At 42.5% G+C, this 27,799-nt stretch overlaps 2 protein-coding genes across 4 annotated transcripts; one reads left to right on the top strand and one right to left on the bottom strand.

Moving 5' to 3' along the window:
- The first annotated feature begins 381 nt into the window (after positions 1–381).
- On the top strand, positions 382–6,511 carry c6h3orf14 (chromosome 6 C3orf14 homolog). 2 transcript variants are annotated; one of them, XR_004897651.1, is made up of 5 exons: positions 382–543; positions 2,463–2,586; positions 3,721–3,789; positions 5,490–5,824; positions 6,321–6,511. XR_004897651.1 is itself a non-coding variant. In XM_031277326.2 (4 exons), the coding sequence occupies exons 1-4, from the start codon at positions 491–493 to the stop codon at positions 5,664–5,666; spliced, it is 423 nt and encodes a 140-aa protein (XP_031133186.1). In that variant the 5' UTR covers positions 382–490; the 3' UTR covers positions 5,667–6,066. The 2 variants fall into 2 exon arrangements, 1 of the variants encoding a protein (XP_031133186.1); XM_031277326.2 differs by lacking the exon at positions 6,321–6,511 and having other exon boundaries at positions 5,490–6,066.
- fezf2 (FEZ family zinc finger 2) lies at positions 4,771–27,799 on the bottom strand. 2 transcript variants are annotated; one of them, XR_004897650.1, is made up of 6 exons: positions 26,520–27,799; positions 25,734–25,868; positions 25,484–25,616; positions 21,814–22,111; positions 7,265–7,268; positions 4,771–4,783 (listed from the first exon to the last, which is right to left on the bottom strand). XR_004897650.1 is itself a non-coding variant. In XM_031277338.2 (4 exons), exons 1-4 carry the CDS (start codon positions 27,294–27,296, stop codon positions 21,861–21,863), a joined length of 1,296 nt encoding a protein of 431 aa, XP_031133198.1. In that variant the 5' UTR covers positions 27,297–27,799; the 3' UTR covers positions 20,938–21,860. The 2 variants fall into 2 exon arrangements, 1 of the variants encoding a protein (XP_031133198.1); XM_031277338.2 differs by lacking the exons at positions 4,771–4,783; positions 7,265–7,268 and having other exon boundaries at positions 20,938–22,111.

Here is a 27,799-nt window from a genome sequence, read left to right as displayed (position 1 = left end):
ATTCCCATTTGCAGTTTGTCAAGTTCACAGAGAGGAAGTTGTTAAGGATAACACGTGTGAAACACAAAGGGAAATCTATTTGCTTTTAATTCATCAACTGCTTTCTAAAATAGAACCAGCAGAGGGCAGCAGGTACCCGTCTTCATTGCCATGGTTACTGAACGCCGAGGCAAGCAGAACTTCCGAACAGAAATTTCATAATACAACACCACCGTGTTCAGTTAACTGAACATACATTTTGTTAATACAGAGTGATACACCTTAAGTCATATTCTATTACAATAAACGTTGTTACAGTACATGTCAACAACATTTGCAGCAGCAGTCCGACTTATTCAGTAAAAACAAGCTCAAAGGTAATGCGACTTTTCGCCCCAAAATAAATTGCGCTTTTATTTTGAAGTACACATTCCGGTTGTATTATGACAGACTATTGTTGCTAGCTTGATACTATATCAGAGGATCCGAGGAAGCGCTTTTGCTGCCAGCGATGTCTGCTTCTTTATCTGAAGAAACGGAGTTAATTGAGAAACATGAGGAAATGTGAGTCTGTCATATCTTTAATATGAACTAGTACTGACCCAGTTTTATCAACAGTCAATGGGGTCTGTCTGTGATTCCTCCACGACGACTAACGCCTACGGTAACTTACAACTCTCCTGTTCACACAGTTAGCTAAAGTAGCGTTACACTTTTAGCTACCACGCAAATATTTGCTCCTTTGTTATTAATTATAGAGAATGCGTTTCATGATTCGGTATTTGTTAATCTAAACAATGGCTTGTGCTGTAATAAAAACACCCTCCAGTCGGTATGAGCTGGACTAGTGTTGATATTCGGAGCTTATCCTTCTGACGCAGTTGCTGTCTCCACTGTGTACGTGACAATGAATGTGTACTTGAATACGTACTTGAGATTTGTTTCAAATGTAAAGTGCGTTATAAATAAATAAATGGGTCAAAGACATGGCATGTCAATTATGGTGCCCAAAGCATATTCATAATGCAAAAGATAAATATAAATTTAAAAAAACTAAATCATATTACTCAACTCTCCCCTCTTTACTCACTTTAATAGGTATTTATTGCAAAAAAATAAAATTCAAAGAGCTATTGAGCTCAGAAGTGCCAAACTATCCCTCCTGGGTAACGTCCGGGCTTAAAATCTAAGTATAAAAATGTGACAAAAATGTCAAAAATAATAATAAGAGCATTAATTATCTACTTTGGCATAATTGTGTCGATGTTTGCAGTGATACCTACAAATATAGTAACAATCCTACCCTTATTTAAAATGTTACTCAAGAAATACCTTTGTCCTTACTTTTGGATTTCCCTAATGTCCTTCCTGGGTAACAGACCTTAAAATCCATAAATTACCCATAATGCAATTGCATAGTCATGAAATATGATATTACATCATAAAGAAGATTTTGGAGAACCCCAAAACATCTGGAGAGTTTAGTAATTCTCTCTTAAAAAAGTTTTTATTTTGCTTTTTTGGTCACTGGTGCACGAATGTCATGTCCAAAAATCATGTGTCTTTCTGGATAACGCTAATAAAACACATTTGATGTTTTGATATTTAAAAAAATGCCTATTTCATGTGAAATCTGGCATTAATGTTTTAAAGGCAAAGATATATTTTAGCTGAGTATGCCATGTTTGACAGAGTTTTGGTGGGAAAATCATGTTTTTGTCCTTCCTGGATAACGAAGATGTTACCCAGGACATGTCCTCTGTTATCCAGATTGGACATGTTAATGAAAATAGTTTTTTATCAGTATTTGTCACTTTTCAAGCATTGTGTTGATAATGTTAGATTATATTAATAAAATAATATGTATTTATTTAATCTTTTATGGCATTTTTGCATTATGTCATCCCGAGTAACAATGACACAGTCAAGTCATTTAACACAGATTTTCATGGTATATTACACAATCATGTTTTCCTGAGCTGAGTATACAATGCAAACCTGATAACCTTTACTGTAAAGCATTTTAAGACATCTTGAATCATTTTTCTGTTTTTGGCATGAAATATAGCGTGACCAAAATCAAACGATGAGCCCATTTAATTATAATAAAATTATAATAAATTATAATACCAAAATATATCATATTAATTGTGTTAAAAATTTAGTTTTTTTTAGCAGTGCGTGTTTGGTTAGCTGTAACTATGGATATGCCTAAACATTTATATGCTAAAAAGGTAGACATTGAAAAAAATTTTTAAATCCATTCCCGTTACCCAGGAAGGTCATTTTTCATGTAATAAATCGCATGATTAATCAAAAAAAAATTAAGTTGCATTTCTAAATTAAATTCCTGTTGTTGAGATGTATATAGAACACTCTAATAAAAATAAAAAGTGCTTGAGTTGGCATTTTTTTTGTTTCATTTATTTTCAGATTTTAAATCCTTATTCGTCTTTGACCCAAATACATAAAATGATTATCAGTTTAGGGAGGAGAGCGGAGCTGCTGGAGCAGATGGAGAGTTGCAGAGAGCAGCTGAAGATCCAGAGGAGGCAGCAGCTCAAGGAGCGTGAGGCCGCTCGCCTCAGGAACACCACACTGCTGCAGGTAGGACGGCCTGATAGGTAGGGTTGGGTGCCGTGACTGACTTATGGTAACAAACAACGAAGGTAAAGCATGTGGGCGATGATGGGACTCCATGGTGCGTTCACGTGCACCTCGTTAAACTCATGCTGCATTCAATTGCACCTGTAAACTCTGTGGAACTCAAAAGATTTGCCACAATTTGCGTAAAGATTAAAGTAGAGATGTTCCGATACTGCCTAAAATGCTGGTATCGGTATCGGGAAGTACTGGAGTTTATGCACCAATCCGATACCACGTAATAAAGCCCTAAAGAAAATCTACGTTAAGTAGTTTATTTATGTTCTTTTTCCGTTATAATGGACTGTCAAACTGGATAAAAAAAGAAAGTTCTGTGGCGTTCATTGTTTGTGTTTGTTCATGTTTCACAAAGAGTTTAACCTGAGCCAGACTGACAACAAAGATAGAAATAATACCACATCCATACAGGGATAGTAGTATACAGTTGTTAAAACATAATAAAATACATGACGCACTGGTATCGGATCAGTACTCGGTATCGGCCGATAGGCAAGTTCAGGTATCAGAATCGGTATCAGGAAGCAAAAAATGGTATCGGGCCATCTCTAGATTAAAGTAGTCTGGATCGACGGCAATTTATTTCCAGGATAATCGCACCAGATGTTCCGGCGATGTGTGTTGCCGCTGTCTGACTCCGTTCTCCAACAACAACAACAAACTTCGAGCCAGCAAGTTACATGCTGAAAATGGGAAGTTTTGAAGACAATTTGGATGGTCCAACAAGGCGGGCCTGCTTGTTTTTTTCCGGGGGATGATTGTAAAGATTTACAAAGTATTTGTTTACGTCATTAACTCTCTAACTGGTACGTTTTGGGACACACGGCTATAAACTGGTAAGAGCAAATGAGGTTTAACCATGTGTCCAGCTAATTTAAATTGCTCACGTTACTGTATTGTATGAACAGGTAACATTAATGAAATGACAATCCTGAGCGTTTTTTTTTTTCCCCCTCCTATCCTGGAATGTATGTGTGGTGTAGTCAGACCTTACTCCTCAGCGCTGTAGAGATAGGTCTGGACATGCGACACTAAAATTAAAGAGATGTGTAGATAACTGTGTGCTCTCTGTTACTGCAGGATTTACAGAAGACAGAGGATCGTCTCAGAGGAAGACAGCTGCCACACCCAAATCTCCTGGCTCTGGAGGTAACACGTTTTTGATATAATGGTGTGAAGTATCTGACAGTGTCTTGCATCAAAAGATCACATTTCAGGTCAATTCTGCTGCTAACCTTTTCTTTAAACTGTAAACTGTTGACACAGTAGCTCCTTGGCATTTAGATGAGAACTTGTTGGGTCTTTGTAAATTATAGAGTGTGGTCTAGACCTACTCTATCTGTAAAGTGTCCTGGGATAACTGCTGTTGTGATTTGACACTATAAATGAAATTTAATTAAATTCAATATCTACAGGAAGGAGAAGGTTGTCAAGGTAGCTTACCTTGTAGGACTGCCCTCTTAAATGATCTTATTCACTTTCATCACTGAAGTGATGGTTGTTTGATTCATTGTTCATTTGATGATTTGATTCATTCATTCATTGTGATTGATTTAAAGAAATGCCAATAAACCAGAGCACGTTCTTCTCCCATCCCAGAATGCTGTGTGGACTAGCCAGACCCTCCTCCACAGCGCTTGATGGTGTTTTAAGCCCCCAACGTCTCTTTCCAGGCAGCACTGCGACCGTTGACTTCAAGGCACCTAACCCTAACCTTAACCCTAACCCTAACCATTGCCGAATCTTAGCACCTTCAAGGCAGCGCTGCCTTGAAGGAGACGTTGGGGGCTTAAAACACCGATAAACCCACAGCGTTCTGGAGGAAGTTCTGGCTATGCGAGACTACACACACCTAAACCACACCCTCAACTGCCAGTAGCTCCTCACTGGATGCTGATTGGTTCCGTCCGCTGGTAGTTCAGATACAAATGCATTAGGTTGGAGCCTGACAAGATGGATTTTCATGTGCTCTGTGATTCTGGCGTGATTGCGGGATATCGCGAGAATCCTTCTAAGCAGATTTCTCAATTTGATTTTGGACGTTACATTTGAAGTTGCATGATGATGCAGTTGAAGGCTCAGCCAAACAGCTTTTCATTCACCCTGATAGGAAACCAAATACAGAACACAAACAATTCCAGTCCTTTGCCCATTCAAATTGTAATTCAGTCCTGCCAGTTTACAAACAGGGAAGTTGTTTTCCAATCTAGAGGATCAGTAGGGTGACTTATGGTACGTGTCCATTGTCAGCATCATTTCCACGCTTCCCATTCATTTCTATGGGAGCAGCTGTGCAATGCATTCTGGTAGCGTCGCAGGGACTTTGGAGAAGCGGGGCGTCAAGTTGCCCGGTCCTCACTGGCATAAAGTTGAAGCCAGCCAACATTATACAAATGAAGAGCGGCCGTCTCGGCCAGACGCCTCTCAAAAACTGACGAAAATCCTTTAAACTGACCATTGTCGATCTGAAATGAAGACAGATTCACCAACTGCATCGCCTATTTCTCTCTTAAGATGTTTTCAGAAACACATTTGGGTGAAGTATTTGCCTAAACTGCGAGATCGTATTCCAAACGAGCCGCCATCTTGGTCCGTTTTGAAATCCGGGAGTAGACCGACCCACGTGACGCGTTTGTCCAATCAGGTGCAGCCATCAGGCTTGTAGGGGCTTGTTTTCTTCGCTCGTCAGTGGTCAGTGAAGAGAAACTGATAACTGCTGGTGGCAAGCCCACTAGCGTGCAATGCTGGGAAGCGGAGCCATCCCTTCTGTGAAAACAATGCCTATATGGACACGTACCATTAAAGTTTTGTGACCTAACAGTACGGTTTATATTGTTTCTCTATTCTAGACAAGATACTGGGAGTCTGTGGAAGAGTCTATCCCAGCCTGGGAGTGCTTCCTCCTGGGTAAAGGCCCACACCCTGCTCACGGTCCAGGACAGCCACCCAGAAGAGCCAAACAGAAAGCCAGCACAGCTAAAGACCAGGGCCTGCCTCCTCGCCCCAAACCCAGGACTGCTCGATAGGTGAGCAGTGACTCTGATGCTGCCACTGGAGTCGGAGAGACTGCGCTGATGCTCAGCTGGTGCAGGTGATCACAGGCCTGGTGATTCTCAGAGCCCCTGCATTCAGACCCTCACCAGCATCCTTAAACCAGGGTTGGAGGATTTGGTGAAGAAGCGTTTCTCTCGGGAATGGAAATGGATTTAGCGATACCGACATTTAAACGTTATTAAACCGTCTCTGCCAACTCCCGTGTCCCCTGTATGGAAGGGGTATCAGAAGGACATGCACCTCCTGTGCAAAGGCATCAGCCCACTGAGGCAACTCTTATCTAATATTTTTACAGCCAGCACCTGCTGATAACCAATCTTCATTTAATGCACAAAAAGCGAGCGATCATAAAATAAAATGGATAGAAAGGACGTTGAACTGTGTGCCTTGGTCATTTGATTAGAACAAAACAAAATGGCGATTGTTGTTAGTTGTCATGGTGACAACACGTGTCAGTGGGGCGCAATTATGGAACCCACTGCAATTGTAGGCAAGAGATGAGGTTAGGCATTGACCTGGAGCAGTTGAGGTTAGGATAGCCGATTGGTCAGGGGACCTGAACAAATCGGGGTCCATGACCGTAGCTCGCTGGGAGGAGAGCGGGCTGACGCAGCTCGGGAGACATATTCCGGAGCGGCGGGGAGTGAGTGGGAGGGACCGATAGACCCGGCGGCAGCGGGTCAGCCGACCGTTAGACCACGCCCACTGTTCGGCTCATTCTCTGTAACCAATGCAGCACGAAAGCACGGCGGAACCAGCAAGCCTGCGGACGACTGGCTAGTTAGCTAGCTTGCTAACTCCGCCGTGCCCCCCCCCCCCCCCCTCACGCCACACTGGTCACAGAAAACCAGCCGAACAAAGCTGTCACTCATCTGGCGATAGCAATGTGCTTTGTGTGGAGGAAGTATTGAGTTGTTAAAGGACAATTCCGGCGCAAAACAAACCTAGGGGTTATTAACTGATGTGTACCTACTCTGTCGCTCTCTGGGACATGTTTCCATGCTAATCGAATGAGTTTGGAGCTTTAATGAGTCATGACTAGTCGAACGCCGTGCAACGTGGAATCTCCATAGACAGTATGGGAATTCCACGTTGCACGGAGTTCGACTAGTCATGACTGATTTCCAAGATGGCTCCCGCAAGTAAACATGAACGCGACTGTCTTTATAATCTATCTTTTTAATAAGCTATCTGTACACTTACAACGTTGTCAATACTTCGGTTCACATTTAGGGACCCTAATTATGCTAACGTTAAAGTGTGGTGATGTTTCGAGCCTTTTTAGTGGTATTAAATAGCGATTTAATTTGAGTGTCCCCATGCCCCAAATACTAGCATTTCAAGCTAACCAGTGGTCTGCGGTAGCCTCGTTAAAGCTCCAAACTCATTCGATTAGCATGAAAACATGTCCCAGAGAGCGACAGAGTAGGTACACATCAGTTAATAACCCCTAGGTTCGTTTTGCGCCGGAATTGTCCTTTAAGTTTGACTCATTTCTCTGCATCGTAACGTTCCTACTCCACTGCTCATTTGGTCTCACCTCCACGACTTTCCGCAAGTCGGCGAATACGGAAGTTTATGCAGGAGCCATAAAAACGGCTACCTGCCGCTCTGACCATTCTGCTATGTTGATGATTGAGGGGGCACAGGGCTCAGGTGGTAGAGTGCTCGTCTACCAATCGAAGGTCGGTGGTTCGATCCCCGGCCCTGCAGTCCCATGTCGAAGTGTCCCTTGGCAAGACACTGAACCCTGACTTTCTCCCGATGCTGCGTTATCGATGTGTTAATGAGTGTGAATGTTTATCTGATGAGCAGGTGGCAACTTGTGTGTGAATGGTCCCTGTACTATGTACATGTACGTAAAAGCGCTTTGAGTAGTGGTTAAGACTAGAAAAGCGCTATATAAATACAGTCCATTTATATTTCACTTGAATGGGAATGGCCTTTCTATCCATTTTATTTCTATGGGAGCGATGGCCCACAAGTGTACAACTACGATGAGTTTCGATCACCACCAAAGTTTTAAAAAAGGAACATGTTGCCGCTGCTTCTAATGATCGTACTTATGCACTAACATGCAACTGTTTTGATGTATTCTACAATTATAAGCATGGCAAATTATTTGTGTTCTGATATTTAATGTATTCTATCTGTTCTTATTTTGTTTCATTTTTTTTGACTGAATATGTTTTGAAAATGAAGCTCATAACATGTCATGTTACATGTGACATCATTTACATGTCCATTGTTGAAATTCATGACTTGGTATTTTGTAAATTCTTTTGACTTGATATTTGTATTGAAAGCTAAATGGTGACTGTGGGTAACTAACAACTTCCAGGATAACCTCTTTTTTAGTTTGTTTGCAGTGCTGTTTCAGAACCACTAGAGGGAGCCGGTGTCATAGATAAGAAAAAGCTTTCCATGAGAAAAGCTAAACCTTTGGTTGAGGAAATGCAACAATGCATGATTTATATTCATATTTATAGATCACAAGCTACCGTTGTCATTAGGACTGGCAGTGTATGCTGCCCTTCTAAAACTACTTTAACAACACTGTAATAACCTTAGTTATAAGTGTCAACATTGAGAAATTAGTCAATTTTTTAGTCAACAGCTTTTGACCATATTCACACAGCATGTTTTATGTATTATGGAAGTTTAGAACGCAGCGGGGGGGAGTGCGTAGAAGTATCTTGTACTTTGTCCACAGACAACTACTAAAGTTCTTTCCATCTCTTTGGACAGTCAGGACTTGACTAGTATTCATTGTATACAGTTCATTGAACAAATCTGAGATGTTAGATGTTAGTTCAATGTTCTGCCTCCAGGCTACTCAAACGGGTCTGTGTGTGGAACACTATTACTGTTAAATTATCCACCAGTTGGGTCCATAACAATTTAAAAAAACTGGCATCGACAAATATTCTTTGAAATCATTTCTGTTGTGATATGAATAAGAGGTTTAATGGCATTTTTTATTATACACCACAAAATAGCAGCAAAATGACATAAAATAAAGAAAACTGACGTTCAAAGCAGCAAAATCTGTTTTTGCTCAGAGTTCAATTTGGAGAACAGAAATCAGACAAAATGATCATATATCATCATGATATGATTCGGCCTTTGAGGCGTGTGTGTGTGTGTGTGTGTGTGTGTGTGTGTGTGTGTGTGTGTGTGTATATAGAGCAGGCGCACATGTAACGATTTATGCCTCGACGCAGAAGGTCCATGGTTCAAGTCCGACCTGTGATGATTCCCTGCATGTCTTCCCCCTTTCATAGCTGTCCTATCCATTAAAGGCAGAAATGCCCATAAAATTACCTTAAAAAAAAAAAAAGACAATGAAGTCTTGAAATAAATATTACGTTGATATCAAGATCACCAATTCCATTCTCTCCTGCTGTATGAGCAGTATGACTGCTTCCACCCATGATGTTACAGAGGGTCACAACAACGACAACAACACATCCACGTTCCATGTGGCTGATAGAACTGGAAGTTGTGTTTAGATTTACAGAGACAGAGACATGGGCCGCAGCGACACAGCAGTAATGAGAGGAACATCCCACCCATTTGTCAGCATATGCAAAAAAAACAGGGCACATGCTTCTTCACTGCCAGGGTGAATAAAGACCCCCCCCCCCCTCTCTCTCTCTCTCTCTCTCTCTCTCTCTCTTTAACCCCTAATTGTCGGTGATCAGACCTGCGCTGGGCTGACTCGGTGTGGCGGCTTGACAAACGCAATCATCCGGACAGCCGGGGTTGAAGAGGCCGGTGGTTGGCAGCTGCCCCGGCTCCTCAGCTACAGGCCCTCGGGGGGGTCAACTAGCCACCACTGACTGACTGACTGGCCTAGTCTGGACTGGTGGGGTGCTGGTTTAGTGAAGGGGGGGCAGGACTAGTGCTGTGAGGTCAAGGCCAGGATTCAAAGAAGGTAAGGGTTGGGGGGAGGTATTAGAGCTGTGTGTCCAATCCCGGGTGACAGGATGGGTCGACTGAAACGGGGAGGGATGATGAAGATGCCATGTAGCAAATTATCTAAAAGAGTTTTGAAGAGCACGATCTGGAGCCCTTCCAAATGACTAGCCCTGCATTATGTATTCTAATGGCCAAGGCCCCCGGGGGCTGCTGCAGCCCAGTCGCAGTTGTTGTCAGTGACCAGACTTTCGTTTCATCCTGCCAGCCGCCCGACAACAACAACAACAACGAGCCATCAGACAGCCGGCCGGCTCTCCTCCAGCCCTCCTCCGTCTCTGGTGGCGTGGCGTGAAGCCGGAGCCGTGCGATTATGCAACGCGGTTCAGCTATTGAGAGACCACTGAGAGCCCTGACAGATAATTGGCTGAGCCCAAAGCCGTGCAAATGGTTAAGTGTCGACTCCAGTTGATTGGATAATGGGTAATTGCACGCTGCATTTCATTCAGTGATATGCTGCGGGTGTAGCAGGGGCAAGTAGAGGGGAGGGGGAAAGAATGGAGGAGGGAAAATATTTGGCGTGCTGCGTTTTCTTTTTTTGCAGCCTGTTATTTCACACTAAAGAGTCTGTTGCACTTGTTTGGATCTGGGGCTCGGGAGAGATCTCAGATTTGTATCAACTGCTGACGCAATTGAAATTGCAAATGATTGTCGAATTCTATTGTTTTTTTTTTCATTTTCTCTCTCTCTCGGTTTCTGAATTCAGATTTCACAGATGAGAGCGGCGGCTGGAAGTTGTGCCTGGTGGCGCTGTTTGAGCCTTCCCTCTGACCCTGTGCGAGTCCACAGTCTCTCCTCTGATCATGGGATGTCACCTCTACTTAGCAGCCCGGGCTGCCAGCTCTTTGTCTTTTCCGTCACAGAGGCCTTGACTGTTGTCATGTTGTCTTACATTAAATAGAAGGCTTCATGTCGTACACTAAGAGGAAGCAACACTGGCCTTAAGGTAGCCTGGCTCGGCTCCCCGTGGACTGCACAGGCACAAGTGTAACATTTCCTCTTTAACAGCCCCTCACTTCGTGTCACTGTAATCACCATTGGTGGAATGTAACTGAGTACATTTACTCAAGTACTGTACTTAAGTAGAAAAGTTGAAGAGTCTTTTTCTTTTCATGCCACTTTCTACTTCTACTCTGCTACATTTCAGAGAGAAATATTGTTCTTTTTACTCCACTACATTCATCTGATAGCTTTAGTTACTAGTTATGTTTTATTATAAATGAATCTAGCCAACAATATAACAGCCTACAAGTCCAGCTGAAATGATTAGACCATTAAACACACAACTGTTTGGATCGCTTACACTTTCTAAAATAGGAAGATTTTTCTGCATTGAGTACATTTACTTTTAATACTTTAAGTACATTTTCCAGACTTTTACTTAAGTAACATTTTCAATGCAGGACTTTTACATGTAACAGAGTATTTTTACAGTGTGGTATTAAAGTAAAGGATCTGAATACTTCTTCCACCACTGGTAATCCCACACCTCTTGGCTCTCCTATACCCCTTTACAACACAAAAAGCTTTTTTCGTGCACTTAAACAGAACCAGCTTTCAGGAGCTAATGTAAGAATTCTTCCCCGGCTGGACTTGAATATACTTGAGCTGCGTTATTGCTCTTAGAGGATCCCAGTGGGGGATTGTGCTCGCTGAATTCCACTCCAGTCGCCGTATGGATTGTGCTTCCACGGATGTCTCTCCGCTGTCGCCTGGTAGAGTCAGAATGTGCAGCGCTATTCATATCGACTGACGGATTAAGTGGCCCACTGTAAGGACACGGATGCATTTTGTGTTTGTGTACTTGCGCCTTTTGTTGATATTGATTGTGCCTGGGCATGGATCCACACATGGCACCAGCGCCTTGTGTTTGATTCCTAATGAAGGCCTTTTTATCGTGCTCTAATCACTTCACTTTTACTCTCACCAGTCAAAGCAAACACTTGAATTGGTTTCTTACTTAGGAAAAAGCACACGGGCAATCACTCTCTGTCTGTTTGGGTTTTTCTGCTGCAGTGCACTGAGACTTAGGGCAGAGATGGACATCCTATCACACTTGTGGCTGTGCCCACAAAAACTCAATAACAACCTGGACACAAGCATGATCTTATTTTAGAGCTCTAAATGGTTAAGTAGAACATGCATGCGTGAGCAGTTGCCCCATCAGTGGGTAAGTTGTCACATTGTATTTTTGAACACATGAACACACATTACTGCACTTACAAATATGATTGATTTAGACACATTTTGAACATCTGTGTTTCAATAGTCTATATCCACGACGTTTCCACTGACGTCCGGGATTGCTCCATTGCCACCGGAAATTCCGCCGGATGTCCCTCTTTTTCGGCCGGATGTCCGTTACCTTCCTCTTCCTTTGTGTTGGCGTTCTAAACTCTGGTGGATTTATGAGGACTATGGTTAACTGTTCCCCAGATCTCTGCAGGGTAAATCCAGACAGCTAGCTAGACTATCTGTCCAATCTGAGTTTTCTGTTGCACGACTAAAACAACTTTTGAACGTACACATGTTCCACCAAAACAAGTTCCTTCCCGAGCCTATTTTGCAGTGACACCGGGCCTGCTGCCGGTGCTTAGCACCGCCCATGACAATTGTGATTGGTTTAAAGAAATGCCAATAAACCAGAGCATGTTTTTCTCCCATCCCGGAATGCTGTGTGGACTAGCCAGACTCTCCTTCACAGCGCTGTGGAGGAGGGTCTGGCAAAGCGAGACTAGTGTTTCAACACCGTCTGTGTGAAAGAAAATATTCAAAATGCATCGATTTTAATTTAAAGTGCTCATATTATGCTCATTTTCAGGTTCATACATGTATTTAGAGGTTGTACCAGAATAGGTTTACATGGTTAATTTTCAAAAATCATATTTTTGTTGTACTGCACATTGCTGCAGCTCCTGTTTTCACCCTGTGTGTTGAGCTCTCGTTTTAGCTACAGAGTGAGACATCTCACTTCTGTTACATCTTTGTTGGGAGTCGCACATGTGCAGTACCTAGGTCAGCACTACAAGCCAGTTTGTGAACAGTGTTTTCTGTTGGAGATGGTAAGTCCCTTTGGGGTGGACTTTGGGCTTTTTTCACTTTGTAAACCTATTACCTGCAGAAAAAAGATATATAACACGGAGGGGTTAGTGACAGTTAGTCAGTTAGTCATGACAGTTACGGAAACATGGGGGGAAGGGCGAGCTTGCTCTGTTTTGTTTGGTATTTACTTGGAACGTCAACAGAAGTGACGTCATGAAGGAACTCATAATGCACCTTTAAATTTCAGGTGGCTCAGTTGGTAGAGCGCGCACCCATACATATATGTTATAGAGGTTTACTCCTCAATGCAGCGGCCGCGAGTTCGACTCCAACTTGCGGCCCTTTGCTGCATGTCATTCCCCCCTCTCTCTCCCCTTTCATGACTTCAACTGTCCTGTCAAAATAAAGGCCTAAAATGCCCCAAAATATAATCTTAAAAACAAAACAAAAAAAAGGTCTTGAATTTCATTAATAAAGGTCTTAAATTTGACTTGTTGAAACCTGCAAAAACCCTGCACAGTGTACGTCCAGTTCCAATGTTCAGGGACAATGCAGGAAGTAGTGTGCCTTTAGAGAGACATGGAATGACTGGGGGGGTTACCTAATGCAGGAGAAGGGTCCTGTCACAGATTAACATGTGATATGTACCACTTATTTGCCATAACCACCATCTTTCTATTACCTTCACCATGACGTAGTTGCCCTTCACAGATATTGTCGGAAAAAAAGTTTTTACATTACACGAGCAATGTAATGTAAAAAAAAGGCCATCTCCACTTGCTGTGGGACTGTTATGTACGTGTTTTTCTTATTTTTAAACTGCCATATTTAAAACTAAGGTGATTTAGATTCACATCAAACTAAATAAGCAGTTTAAAAACATCTGTTTGTTCCCTGGGAACGTGAGAACGCCATTTGTCCTTATTCATGTCTTTAAAGTGGAAATGATTAACAAGAAACAGATAAGTGATGAAAGCTATAGTGCGTAGTTTCTGTCGCCCCCATGAGGAATTCTAAGTAATGACAACAACACCATCGCCGCGTCTTCCTTACGCAAGCCTTCCGTGATCGGTCACCCCCCCCACACACACACACACTTTTTATGCTGCGCAGAAGTAACCTGTGTTATTTTAAATGAATTGTTGAAAAATCATCCTGTGGAACTTAAGTTTTTTAACAGTGAAAACGCTTTGTTGCTAGTAAAACAGGACCTCACACAACCGTGTGACAAATGATCATGGTGTAGTGATCTCAGCATCATGTATTGAGTATTTGTATTGTGAGTTGTATTTAGTCCGAGGGGGGTCTTTTAATTGTGTGAGAGAGCAGAGTGGTTCATCATTAACATGGCGGCCTAAAGTGAAGGAGGAGAGGACGTTTCCCAGCAGGGCCAGGTCAGGTCAAAAGGATTAGCCATGGCACCGGACATCCCCAAATCAACTGATCCTCGGTTACAATGACACACTGCTTTAATGCCACTAGAAAAGAGCTGAGTGCAGCCGGAGCGTGATGGAGAAAATGGCTCATTGGTTTGCAGCAGTAGATGATCAAATTAATTTGCCTTTAATTAGCTGGACAAAGAGATGCATATCTGAATACAATGTGTTATGGGTGTGTTGATTTGTCTTGTCTGAGCCGACAGCATGGGCATAATTTAATCCCTTTTATTTTATTTATTTTTTTTTACTGATAAATAGGACAATAATAGTGTCCAATAGTGAATAGTCCACCCCAAAAATAGTTACTGATTCTGTTCATCACTCTGTACACCTAATATCTGCTTGCTATATGATTGCATATCTATAATACATTTAAACACTTTTTTGTTACTTTCAATATGCAAATATGGTCCCACTATGTTAATGTTTAATATATGTGCTCTTTACAAAACACTATGTGAATTTTTTTTCACTATGAAAATAATGAAAAATAATGAAATGGGATAAAATGCACGAAGGATGCAAAGGATGGATGGATGGATGGATGGATGGATGGATGGATGGATGGATGGAGAGATGGAGGGAGGGATGGATGGATGAATGGATGGAGAGATGGAGGGAGGGATGGATGGATGAATGGATGGATGGAAGGATGGAGAGATGGATGGATGGATGGAAGGAAGGAAGGATGGAGAGATGGATGGATGGATGGATGGAAGGATGGATGGAGAGATGGAGGGAGGGATGGATGGATGAATGGAAGGATGGAGAGATGGATGGATGGATGGATGGATGGATGGATGGAAGGATGATGGATGGATGGATGGATGGAAGGATGGATTGATGAATGGATGGATTGATGGATGGATGGAAGGATGGAGAGATAGATGGATGGATGGATGGATGGATGGAAGGAAGGAAGGATGGAGAGATGGAGGGATGGATGGATGGTGGAGGGAGGTCAGAGAGTGGAGTCTGACAACAGATGAGTGATGAGAGCTCCCTCCTTGCTCCGTTCCCAGCAGCCCAGTCCTTCCCCTCCCTGCACCCCACCGGCCCTCCACATGCCAAGGCAGGCAAGCAGGCAGGCAGGCCCATCCCCGGAACGAGCTGCTCGCCGCTGTCTTGAAGACATCCTGATGAGGTTTTGGTGGAGATAGGCTCGGAGTTCACTGTGTAAAAGAATCTAAATGAGGTGCGAGTGAATGCTCTTCCATTTGAATCTGTGTTTTGGGCTGCTTCTTGAGTGGCTCATTTTAATGCATCACACCCTGGATTCCTCAGTGCTGCCGAGCCCCGACACATTTAGGCCTTTCTGGTTATGCTTTTTAGTCAAATCAGGGTCAATGACAGCAGTTTCTTAAAATAAACATAATGTCAAATGTGCTTATAGTAAATGTAACATAATTGCATCTCAACACGTCTAAATTCCATTGTTGGCCGTTCCATCCTCCACCCTTTCAACTGGCTCTCATTTGAAGCTGGAATAGAGCCAAAGAGTGAAGAGAAGCCACTGCTCATTAACCCCTCAGCCCTTTACAATGAATCCTGGAGGTTCATTGTGCCTAAGGGCCAGTGCTCCCCTAACGAGGCCTGGTTGGTGGGGGTGGGGCTTCTCTATCACCAGAGCCAGTCCAAGCCTTTTAGCATCCTAAGCACAAATGTTTCTCCATATTAACTTTGCACATTGTACTTAGGCAGAAAACAAGCAAATACAATGAAAACTGATGGACAAAAACTGTGTAACTTCATATTTTTCTTTTTACCATTTGCTCTTACAAAGTGCAAATCTAAAAATGGATGGAGATTATGTATGAAGACAATCATTGAACATCCTTAAATTCTCAAAATCTGTGTTTTGGACTCAAAACATTCTCACTATTTTCAATTCAATTCAAAGGGGCTTTATTGGCATGAAAGTTTCAATAACAATGTTGCCAAAGCATCAAAATACAATGTGTCCAAATATTCGGACAGAATACAATAAACAGTAAAATGACCAAAAAGCCAAAATGAATGAAAAGCAAATTTTACTGTCAGAGCATTCCACCGCCAACATTACAGTGCAGGGACGTTCTGCTCAATGTTATCCCTCGATGACATAACAACATTCTCAGAACACGTGTTGCACTCAGAATGTACAGTTATTCATAATCGTAACAATTAATAATATATGTGTAAACAATGTGAGAACATTCTGTAAAAATGTCTTCCAAACATTCACAGAATGTTAAAGGCAGATTATTACACTGTTCTAAAAAATATACAAATGCAGGAGTGTTGTGATACACAAACACCCTCAAAATTGAAACCCAAAGCTTTACCCTCTGACATTGTCACAAAACACTATTTGATTAAAAGAATATATCCACATATTTACATGAAGTCAACTGTAACACCTGAGCACTATAGGCTACATGTTGCCGTTATGTAAGAAAGTGTGTGAAATCACACAGAAGTTTAGCAAGTATTGAAGAGCCTAAATGGTAGAAATAAATAGCTAAAAGTGATGACTAAACACTTATATATTACATAATTAGCTAAACGTTAAAATAGCCAATAGTTGAAATAGTTGGCTAACGGTTGAAATAGTTAAAAGAAATGGAGTAGTAGCCCAGTAAGCTAGTAATAGTAGGCTACGATTGTTGACTAAGCCGACCTTAACATTAACAGTTAAATATAAATATATAAAAAAGCAGAAAGGTTGGAACTATAGGTCATGTAATCAGATGTGGGAACCATTGATGTAGGTCATGTTATCAGATGTGGGAACCGTTGCCGTAATGTTATCAGATGTTGTCGGAACTATTGCTGTAGGTCATGTTATCAGATGTGGGAACCATTGCTTTAATGTTATCAGATGTTTTAGGAACCATTGCTGTAATGTTATCAGATGTTGTGGGAACCATTGCTGTAGGTAATTGTATAAGATGTTGTGGGAACCATTGCTGTAGGTAATTGTATAAGATGTTGTGGGAACCATTGCTGTAATGTTATCAAATGTTGTGGGAACCGTTGCTGTAGGTAATGTATACGATGTTGTGGGAACCATCGCTGTAGGTAATGTTATCAGATGTTGTGGAACCATTGCTGTAGGTAATGGTATCAGATGTTGTGGGAATCATTGCTGTAGGTAATGGTATCAGATGTTGTGGGAACGTTCTGTCTGCTGGCTGCAGTGACACCAACTGCCACCCCTCCACCCTCCTCTAAAGAATAAAAGCTGCTGCTAGCGCGGGGACGCTTTAATTGGAATTTCATGTGGGCTAAAGTGAGGGGAAACTGATGTAAGTTAACATTTGGTAGACTTAATTGGTCCCTTTCTCTCCCTCCTCCTCCATCGGGCACTTATGGGCCGCTGCTGAAGCTTCCCGCTAATCTCCCATTTACAATCAATTCAATCGGCCAGACAAAAGTCCGCCTCTCTGCTTTCTTCTCTTCCCGTCTCAAACGAGCTCCTTTGTGGGCCGTAAATTGCATGAATCCCCAGTGATCCCTCGGTGGCGCAGAGAGCAAGAGAAAGATGTCCTCATGTTGTTGACAGCCGATTAGCGCGCGCGCGCGCTCCCGCCGCCTCTAATCTCCTCCGCGTGCATGCGCGCGCCTTAATTAATGTTCCCGCTCGTCAATTAACGTGTTTGTGGATACTGAGGCGGTTGCTCAGATGTTGTAGAGGTGCGTAGAGGGGTGCAGAGAAAAGGACAACCTGCTCGCCTTTGGGTTGTTTACTGCTCTGACATGGTTGTCTATGCCCGCAGCCTGACGCACACGCACACGGCTGCTGTGTGTGTTTTTCTGTTTCTCACACATTGCGTTGGATAAAAACCTTATACTGATTCAGATCATATTGTTTCCCCCGTGTCACGTGGATCACACTGAAAACTCATTAGGCATACATGTTGCGTTTATGAAAATATGACGCAGACGCAGAAACTGTAGATTTATATTACGGACTGTCTGCCCCAGAGGAATGTGTGAAGATGGACCGGGTGTGTACACCACGGGCATGTCTTTGCTCTGGTTTCTGTTCATTTGGAGGTTTTAACGACCTGCAGGGGGACTGTATGCTAAATTCTGCAAATACGCACGTCTTTCACATGTTTTAAAGCAAATTCTTTTATTTTTGGGGGTGAATATTTCCAGGCTCTCCCACCTAGTATTTCTTCAACAAAATTATAAGCCTATGAAACAACATACACCATTGCGTAAGGAGATAACATTGACAACATTATTATATTTAGATTGTGGCATTGTTTTGGCATTTCGCATTTCGCTTTATTTTAATTTTTTTGGAATTCAATAGTGAGTGACCGGGCAGAGGAGAGACACGTGGGACATTGGCTGGAAGTGAACATTTTTTTGTTTATAATTTAAACGAATATAGAAAATATGATAAATATATACTTGTATAGACAATTGAATAGGCGAGGGTTACATCTCAAGGCCCCAGAGACTTATTTTAGACTTGATCACACTTTGCAAAAAGCGAAGAAGAGAAGGAATCCAACAAAAGCGCATGCATGCATGCCCATTCAGATCTCCTGATCACTTCCATCCAGTGGAAACCCGATTCACAAATTATTACATTTAAAAACAGCTTAATTGCAGCGTCATGTAGCCATACTGACTTCCCAAAGAGGTGTTAGGCTTTTGTTAACTATGGAAGTTAAAATCATTTTTCATTTGGATGTTATCGGAGCTACAATAACGCGCTGATATCGCCAGGGAAAAGCCCCTTTTCACCGTATAGCCAACATTTTCTCTTCATCTCAGGCGGCGGGTGCAGACTGATGAAACAGGTGAGCAGGGCATCCATGTGGCAATATTAGCCCATGCTGCCGGGGCTTCTGCGGGCCTGGCGCGGCGGGGCCCGGTTCGGCGCTAATTGGCTGTTAATAGAAAGAGCGGCGTTTGGGAGCACGGACGTGCCTCTCCACAGAATGTGTGCAGGGATAATATTGTTCCAGGAGCCGTGAGGAGAATAACGTATGCTCTATTAACACGGAGGCCCAGATGAGGAGCTGCGGCCTGAGTGCTCCATTATCTCCGGCTCCGGATGCGCCCGGACACCCCCCCCCCTCCCCCCAGCCGTTTAGCTGCTTAATGTAATTCGCTTTCAAGGGCCCATGTTATCTCTGATCATTTGCGCCACTACGCCACAAGTCAAGTGTAAATGCTCCATTATTAAGATCGTGTCTGTCAATAAATGATGAAGCGAAGTGGCAGCAGAGCATACAGCACAGGCACACTGAGTCTATATGTGGCTCTCTAACAACACTTCCTTAAGAAAACACACAGAGCACAAAGTTTAGCAGACAGATGTCTCTACGGTAATATAGGCTGAATGATGTTGTCACTGAGCCACACTGAGGGCAGCATCATATCACAGTCACTGTCCGCTCCACAATGTCAACCCTTCATCAGGACCAACACAGGACAGCAGACAGAACAGTAGGGGTGGGACTCACCAGAGGCCTATATCATCACCATATATCTCACTATACGATATTATTGCGATTTTAAACATATTGCAATATTTTCTGCGATATATTGCAAGTCATGACCCTTTCTCCGACTTCAAATTTTTCCCAATTTCAAATGATGTCCCCAAAAAGGAAACTTTGCCAACATCTGTTTTATCTTAAAAGATTTCTCTGTTTGTTCATCTCACTTCAATTTTATTGCTGCAAAATGGGATTGTCAAGCAGACAAACTGACCAACACATATATAATAAAAGATCGATACTTGGCGTCTCTGTATCGCGATATTGCCATGGAAAATATTGCGATACTATGCTGTATCCATCATGGCCTATAAAATACAAAATCAAATAGAAATGTCCCTATCTATTATGTCTCTAAAGGATCAGCAGACTGGATGAAGTACTCAACATGTAGCCACACGGTTGAATACATTTATATATGTTTTATATTATGTTTATAAGTGTCAGCTACATACATGTTATGTAATTCATCACCTTGCTGATACTCTCATTCACCCTGAAAAATATTTTTTTTATGAAATATGTATTAAAGCTATAGTGCGTAGTTTCTATCGCCCCCATGAGGAATTCTAAGTAAGGACAACAACACTGTCGGTGTGTCCACATGATACAAGTCTTCCGTGATCGCGCACCACCCCCCCCTCCCCTGTCCTCCTCCACACAGTTGCTAGTAGCCAAGGAGGACACGGAGGACTAAAAAAACATGATGGACTCTTCAGAAGAGGTAATTATCTTCTGAACATAGCCATGCTGAGAAATACAGAGAGAGTTGTGTGGAGCCGATAGTCTTAATTAGCTTTGTAGCAACTCATTTGGCAATGGCTTGAATGTAACGGACCTTCATTAATATCAAAAAGTTACGCACTAAAGCTTTAAGCAAGACTGTCCTGTTGAAGGTGTCATGTCATCTGGCATGTCTGGCATTCAGTAGATGATTGGTCCTGAGGTTTTACACACAGCAACACATCCAGGAAAATCCATCAAAACACAACAGAAAACACGAGCACATACAAGACGAAAACGAAGAAATTACATCTAAGAAATAAGAAAACAAAAAAATCACAACACCCAGCCGCTCACAATCGTGTTTTCAAATGTTTCGTTGATTTGTTTTGGTAATTTGCTATTGTGCATTTGTTCTAATATGTTTCCTGACATGTTTAACTCTTATGTTTTCTGAATATGTTTTTTTTGTGTGTTTTGTAAAATGTTGTCATGTCTTGCAGTCCTCAGTTAAAACCCCACACCTACTGAATATGTTTCTGAACTCATACAACGTCGATATTAGTTCATTGTTTTATTTCCAAATGCCTTCAAAAAAACGGAAACAACATGGCTCAAACATTCAGTTTTCATTATAAGTTATAACTTATTTATTCACATTAACAGTTTTTTTTCTGTGAAATACACAACATGGCAATGATTCACATTTTAAATAACATTTAGTTTATTTCCATAAGCTATTATTTACAGGTCCATCATGGAGACAGATCATTTCTCCCATGTTTGATGCTCATAACGGGCAATGCAGGAAGTTCAATCTGTGCAGAAACCAATCCCTATAACATCCCAACGCACAGTACGGGAGCTAGGGCTGTGCAATGACTTGAAAATGTCAATCGCGATTACAATTCTGGCTCCTAACGATCACAAAAAAATAGAGTGATCCAGAAAGACGATTATTTTGCACATTACGTTTTGCAAGTAAACTCTTATTTGGTCTTATGTTCTGAATGTGGGAAATGTCACAGTTCAAGGTGTTTTCACTGTTCATTTGTTTAACTGAGTCACTGTTTCTGAACTTCAATAAACGCAACACCTTTCAGAAAGTCAATGAGTAATCGTGCTCAATAATCGTGATTTCAGTACCGACCAAAAATAATCGTGATTATGATGTTTTCCATTATTGAGCAGCCCTAATGGGAGCCAGTGGTAATGAGAGGTGCTCCGGTCTGTTCTGTATTCCCTTTACAGTGTCCCTGCTGGGACACCTGGGCAGGATCTGAAACCCTACAGGATTACCACACTTCTTTTTAAAGGGATTATTTCCAATTGTATTGGACTACCCCATGCACCTTCTCTCTGGCCTTTCAAAACAAAACTGTTCAACATGGCCACAAATGCAGAGCTATAAGCCAGTCTTTTTTTTCTTCAATTATTATTGAAATGCATTCTGGGGGGGGGTGAAATGGGGCAGCGTGCCTCAGCTCTGCGGCTCTCTGGAGGCGTTTGTGGCTGGCGAGAAGACGCTGTCGTGCAGCTTCCGGATGTGTTTCTTCAGGTCAAAGTTGCGGCAGAAGCCCTTGCCGCAGGTGGCGCAGGTGAAGGGCTTCTTGTCGTTGTGCGTGTGCATGTGGAAGGTGAGGTTGTACACCTGGTGGAAGGCCTTGTTGCAGATGGAGCACTTGTACTGCTTCTCGCCACTGTGCGTCAGTTTGTGGTTCTTGTAGTTTCCTGGGCGATGACAAAAAAAAAGGAACAATGAACACCATGGGCTTAAATTTCATCTAACAGCGGGGAGGGGGAGCACACAATAAACTAGCCAGCCAGCCAGACACTAAATTAGTAAAATGTAACAACTTAATGTTTCATTCACACGCTCTTGTCACAGCCTACATGCATGAGAGGGAGTAAGGATGTGACCATTAAACAGAAACACAACTCAAAAATATGGCTGCAATTTGGTATTATTCATTAGAGGTTATTACTAAGATTTTGACATGAAATAGCCATTTAGGTAGTACATTTTTATTCGCCACGTGTATATATGTATAGTACATTCTTTCATTTGTATTTTTTATCTTTAGTTTTGAATAGTAGTTGTTCTTGTGTTCTATCCTATTTATAATTTCTTGTATATTCTGTAGGTGTGCTGTGTGTCATATATTTTGCTGCTGTAGCACTGAAATTTCCTAATTTGGGATCAATATCGTCTATTTTATTTGATCTAATCTAATTTGAATAAAGGCCTCTTTAATTTTTTTGCACGAAGAGTGCCTTGGACCATTTTTTCCTCCTTTGAACGTTTGTGTTCCCCTTCCAAAAAGCACCTTCATGATTTGTTTGAACTTCCAACAGCAAATCTTCAGATTGAAGAAACTAGAACCACCTGTTTGGTATTTTTTTTTCTTTTTCTTTTTTTTCTTTTTTTTTATCAAACCAGGACCTCATCCTTTCAGCAGTTTCACAGTGTGAATGCCATCACATCAAACTTGCGCCACTTCCTGTGACTTCAAGTGAAAATGACATACCATAACATACAGCCGACATGTTTCTGTTGGGAAAACGGGCTGGAATTAGGACGTGAGTTTGACCGAACATAACCTCAAGTTTATTATCTCTGCAAGATAAATCACACATGGTTAATGTGTGATCAAGACAAAATAATAACAGCAGCTTAACTACGCCGCCATATGATGAAAAAAGTATGACAACAAAATAAAACACGTCCTTCTGCAGAATAAAAAGTTATAAAGTTGTAAATCCTTGGAACCATTAAAACCATCTGGATTATTTCAAGGGAATCCAGTTAATTCCACCTGTAAACATTGCTGTTCCCTGACTTTTTATAAAAACAAAGCACAGGCCTATAGGGTTAGTAAATGATGCCACTTGATTCAAGAAAATATGAAAAACAAATGAAACTGCACAACTGCCTGTAACAATTATTACATAATTCTCTAATCGCAATTTCTTTTACATAATCACCGTTTCTTTGTTTAACCGCATTAATTGCTAACATTAGCAGCTCAGTCCGTAGGGAGTTGTGTTGGGAACCGGAGGGTCGCTGGTTCAAGTCCTGTATGGACCGAAGTACGGAGTGTGTGTTCTGGTAGCCTGAGAGATACCAGTTCACCTCCTGGGCACTGCCAAGGTGCTCTTGAGCAAAGCACTGAACCCCCCCCCCCCCCACCCAAACCGCTCAAGGTGCCTGTCCAGCAGTCGCAGCCCCCCAACCCTGACATTTCTCCATTAGTGCATAGGACCTGAGCGTGTGTGTGTGTATTTCAGGCCTGTGTGAAGTGTGTAATAACAACAGATTGTAAATTGTAATTTCCCCACTGGGGATTAATAAAAAGTATAAATTAAATTAAATAAATTAAGGGGTATGCCTGTTGATGGTAATTACATTATCTGGGTCACATGCCAGTGATATATAACCAAAAGATGTATCCTTGGATTTATTCATAACTTTATTTGCTTATAAAGTGATACATGATATAAACATATATATATATATATATATATATATGTCTTCCAGTCCACCATGCACCTTGTCTCCTGGGTCAAATTGTAAATGAACACTCCCCACTCCACCCCCTTTTGGCTGGTGGACAAAATAGGACCTCATTTTTGAGTTAAAAAAGCAGAGAATAGGAATTATTTTGATTTAAGAGTAGCCTATCTTCCTGAGGAACATATGTTGAGTGGATAATCACAGACACAGACGGTAAAAAAAAATCTCTGAAAAACGGGTCAAATGTGACCCGAGGACAACATGAGGGTTAAAGGAGGGTTGCAGAAAAGCAAGGGGGGAAAGTGAGACACGGCCGCACTTTACTGGGAACCAGAGAGAGAGAGAGAGAGAGAGAGAGAGAGAGAGAGAGAGAGAGAGAGAGAAAGAAAAAAAAGAGAGGATGGGGGAGGCCTGTTCCTCTCCTCTGCTCTGCCCCAGCCTTCATTAATCCCGGCTTTGTACGTCCAAGTCAAGAAGTTGTCAAACTTAGTCAAAATCAAGCGCAGCGACACAACTCAACAGAAGAGGAAAAAGTCCCCTGATTCCCCGCTCCGCCGGGGTCTAAGCAGCTGACCCGGAGCAAAGCCACCGTCCTGAAGCATGCCGGGAGAATTAGTCCGGGGAAAGTGACATGTCCTGTTCCCCCTGATCGCACCACTCATTATACTATCACACATAAACTCCGATCAGCAGCATATGGTGCTGCTCTCATATTCATATTTCTTCCAACATGCAGCGGACACACTGAGGATTCCTCCACAGAGACCAAACAGCTGCCATTGTAAGGGGGTGGGGGGGACCCGGTTTACTCCTGACTAATTAAACGCAGTCAAAGTAGCCTACTGCACATACAACACATAGTAGGCTAACCCTTTTTATTATTATTATGATTAACAGATTTTATTTTCATGATAACCTATTTTTATTTTTTTTTAAATCCGACCTATAAATACATACAACTACAGCAAGAAAATACCAAAAATACCGTCCACCAGCAGCAACATTATTGTGTAACAGACGAGGAAAAAAAACACCCCGCCAACCAGACCACAGTGCAGGAATTCTTATATTTAATGGGACATTTTTTTCGATCTCGTATGGAGTCCTGACAGTCTTATTTTTTATGAATAGAACAGTGAGATTATTTCACCTGTTCACAGAGCAGGCCTCTTCTACAGCCCGCCACTGTCTTTAAACAGAGAGATGATCAATAACAGATGTCGAGAAAAAGAACGCTTGCATCTTGAAACAAGTTCATTATTATTGGAAACAGATTCAATCATTTTACCAAATGTGGAGGTTTTTTTTTTTTCGTTTTGAGAAGACATTTTAGGACGCAACATGCACAGACAAAATAAAGATCCCATTTAATTTGCTTTGTACAGGCCTGTACGCGCTTTGGCGCACCGACATATTCTCGGAATATTTGAACCATGTCACTAAAGACATAGGCCTACCGTATTTAAATAAAAGCTTTAAAAAAATAAAAATAAAGCCTGCACTGTGAAAAGGTGGCAGGAGGGTTTGGAATAACGCTGTAATAGACTCATGCAGAGCGTTTTGGAGACGGGATCAGGGCGGAGGGTTACCTTTCTGGTGGAAACCTTTCCCGCAGAACTCACAGACGAAAGGCTTGTACCCGGCGTGGATCCGCACGTGCGTGTTGAGCGTGGAGCTTCTGTTGAACGCCTTCCCACACTGGTTACATTTATGAGGCTTTTCCTGAACCGGAAACAAGAGGGAAAACTCAAATCAAATGTGGAATTTGAAAACGGCAGAAATTGATTAAGAAACAGCTTGCGCGCGCGCGCGCGTGTGTGTGTGTGTGTGTGTGTGTACCTGTGTGTGGATGATCTTGTGTCTGCACAGCGTGCTGGCCTGCCGGAAGCCTTTCCCGCACACCTTGCAGACGAAGGGCCGGGCCCCGGTGTGCACCGGCATGTGTCTGGTCAGGTTGTAATGCGCGTTAAAAACCTAAGGGGATACAAAAAAAAACAAAAAAACAGGGTATTATTCACAATTATTTAGAACAACAACACGGGTGACTTTAGAAATCTGCTGGCGTCAAACGATCTCATTTAGATCCTCTGGAATTTATTGTGTACTGTGTATTATCCTGTAATAATTCGTTGTTTTTCTCGGGATTTAGCCTCTTTTTTTTCCTAAATGTTATATAGGCTAATTATATGTAGGCTATGTGTTATTTCTTTCTTTCTGTATTTATTGTTTGTTTATTTCAAAATAATGTTTAAATGTGTTTTTAAAGTATGCACCATCAACCAAAGCAAATTCCTGGTAAGGTCTACTTCCCTGCGCAATACATCTTTTTTTTCTGATTTTGATTCTGATTTTAAGGATACATTTTCGTTTTCAGGGAAAACATTTTGCTTTATTTTTGGTCAATAATAGCCTAATATTTAATAATAAAAGTGTGGAATTTAAATAAAATTCTAATCTTAAAATCTAAATGTGAACATTATATATATAGGCCTATATATATATATATATATATATATATATATATATATATATATATATATATATATATATATATATATATATATATATATATATATATATATAGCCTCGCTATAGTACACACTCAAAAAAAACAAAAACACGTACCTTTCCACACACTTCACACGTGAAGTTTTTGGGTTTTCCGTCTGCGCCGCTGCCGCCGCTGACTTTGCTGTGTGTCTTGCCGCTCTTCTCGGGGCTCAGGCCGTGGCTCTCCTTCACTATCTGGTCCAGCTGTCCCGGCAGATGCTCCTTGTGTGGGTACTGGGGCGTGGGCAGCTTTTCGGTACCCACCCCGGCGAGCTTGGCGTTCTCCAGCAGCAAGAGTCTGTGGTGCGCCGACAGAGAAGCGTGGGCCTGCGGGCTGGAGAACCAGTGTCCGGCCAGCAGCTCCGGCTGCTGCTGGTACGCAGAGTCCAGGTAGTTGAGATAGTAGAGCGAGCCGCCGCCGCCGCCGCCGACGCCGACGCCGCCGCCGACGCTGGGCACGGCCACGGCCTGCTGGATCACCTGCGGCTTCACCACCCGGCTCGGCTGCTTCACGCCCGCCTCTGCCTTGGCGCACATGCCGCAGCTGGCTTTGCAAGGAGCGGCCGCGGAGCCGCAGAAAGTCCCCCGGAAGCTGGCTCTCCACAGCTCCGAGTAGTTCATCAGCGCCTTGGCTTGCAGGTCGTAGCTGAAGGGCTGCAGCGGGATCATGCAGGGGATCGGGGAGCAGAGCCCCAGCAGCTTCCTCCCCTCCGGCCGCTCCTCTCCACCGCCCCTCGGCTCCGAGCCCTTGGACATGATCCGGTCTATGGAGAAGGCGAGGCTCTTTGGGGCCGCGGACGGCCCGGTCCTACCGCAGGACATCACCGTCTCCAGGGACGCAGAACTTGCCATTGTTGTTGTTGTTCTTGCAGTTTTTTTTTTGTTGTTGTTCTGTTTTAGTTTGCAGGAGAGCAGAAGTTCCTCCAGTCCGCCCCGCTCCTCCAGCTAACCCTCGCTCCGCTCCTCTCACTCCGCTGGTCCCCCGGTACAGCACGCAGCAGCGCTCATCACTTTAATAAGCACCTTGCTGTCACGGTGTCACGCATTTGCATTCAAATGGCCATCCCCCGCTGCAACAATAGCATCCAGGGGTGATGGATTAATGCTCATTAACTAGCGCACACAGAATTAACAGGACATTACAGGGCTCGTTAAGGAGAGGAAGAAGAGCAAGAAGATAAAAGAAGAGGAGTAAAAAAAAAAAAAAAGAAAAAAAAAAGAAAAAGAAAAAAAAAAGACAGAAAATAGATGGAGTTGCTGGAGAAGGCGAGCGCATGAAGTTGAGTCTGTGTTGGAGTTTACCTCCGGAGTGGTCGGATGGGTGCGATGCTCTGTGTCACATGTTGGCAGCGCCC

The sequence above is a fragment of the Sander lucioperca genome, chromosome 6 (assembly GCF_008315115.2).
Source record: "Sander lucioperca isolate FBNREF2018 chromosome 6, SLUC_FBN_1.2, whole genome shotgun sequence".
NCBI lineage: Eukaryota > Metazoa > Chordata > Actinopteri > Perciformes > Percidae > Sander > Sander lucioperca.
This window is presented reverse-complemented; position numbering and strand designations above follow the sequence as displayed.

What these genes read in the sequence shown, in the direction of transcription:
- c6h3orf14 (XM_031277326.2), top strand. Translation starts at nt 491, where the DNA reads ATGTCTGCTTCTTTATCTGAAGAAACGGAGTTAATTGAGAAACATGAG. An exon ending in GGAACACCACACTGCTGCAG is followed by an intron (nt 2,587 to 3,720) that starts GTAGGACGGCCT and finishes CTGTTACTGCAG; the next exon opens with GATTTACAGAAGACAGAGGA. An exon ending in CAAATCTCCTGGCTCTGGAG is followed by an intron (nt 3,790 to 5,489) that starts GTAACACGTTTT and finishes TCTCTATTCTAG; the next exon opens with ACAAGATACTGGGAGTCTGT.
- fezf2 (XM_031277338.2), bottom strand. Translation starts at nt 27,296, where the DNA reads ATGGCAAGTTCTGCGTCCCTGGAGACGGTGATGTCCTGCGGTAGGACC. An exon ending in ACAAGATCATCCACACACAG is followed by an intron (nt 25,617 to 25,733) that starts GTACACACACAC and finishes TTTCCGGTTCAG; the next exon opens with GAAAAGCCTCATAAATGTAA. An exon ending in GAAAGGTTTCCACCAGAAAG is followed by an intron (nt 22,112 to 25,483) that starts GTAACCCTCCGC and finishes GTCATCGCCCAG; the next exon opens with GAAACTACAAGAACCACAAA.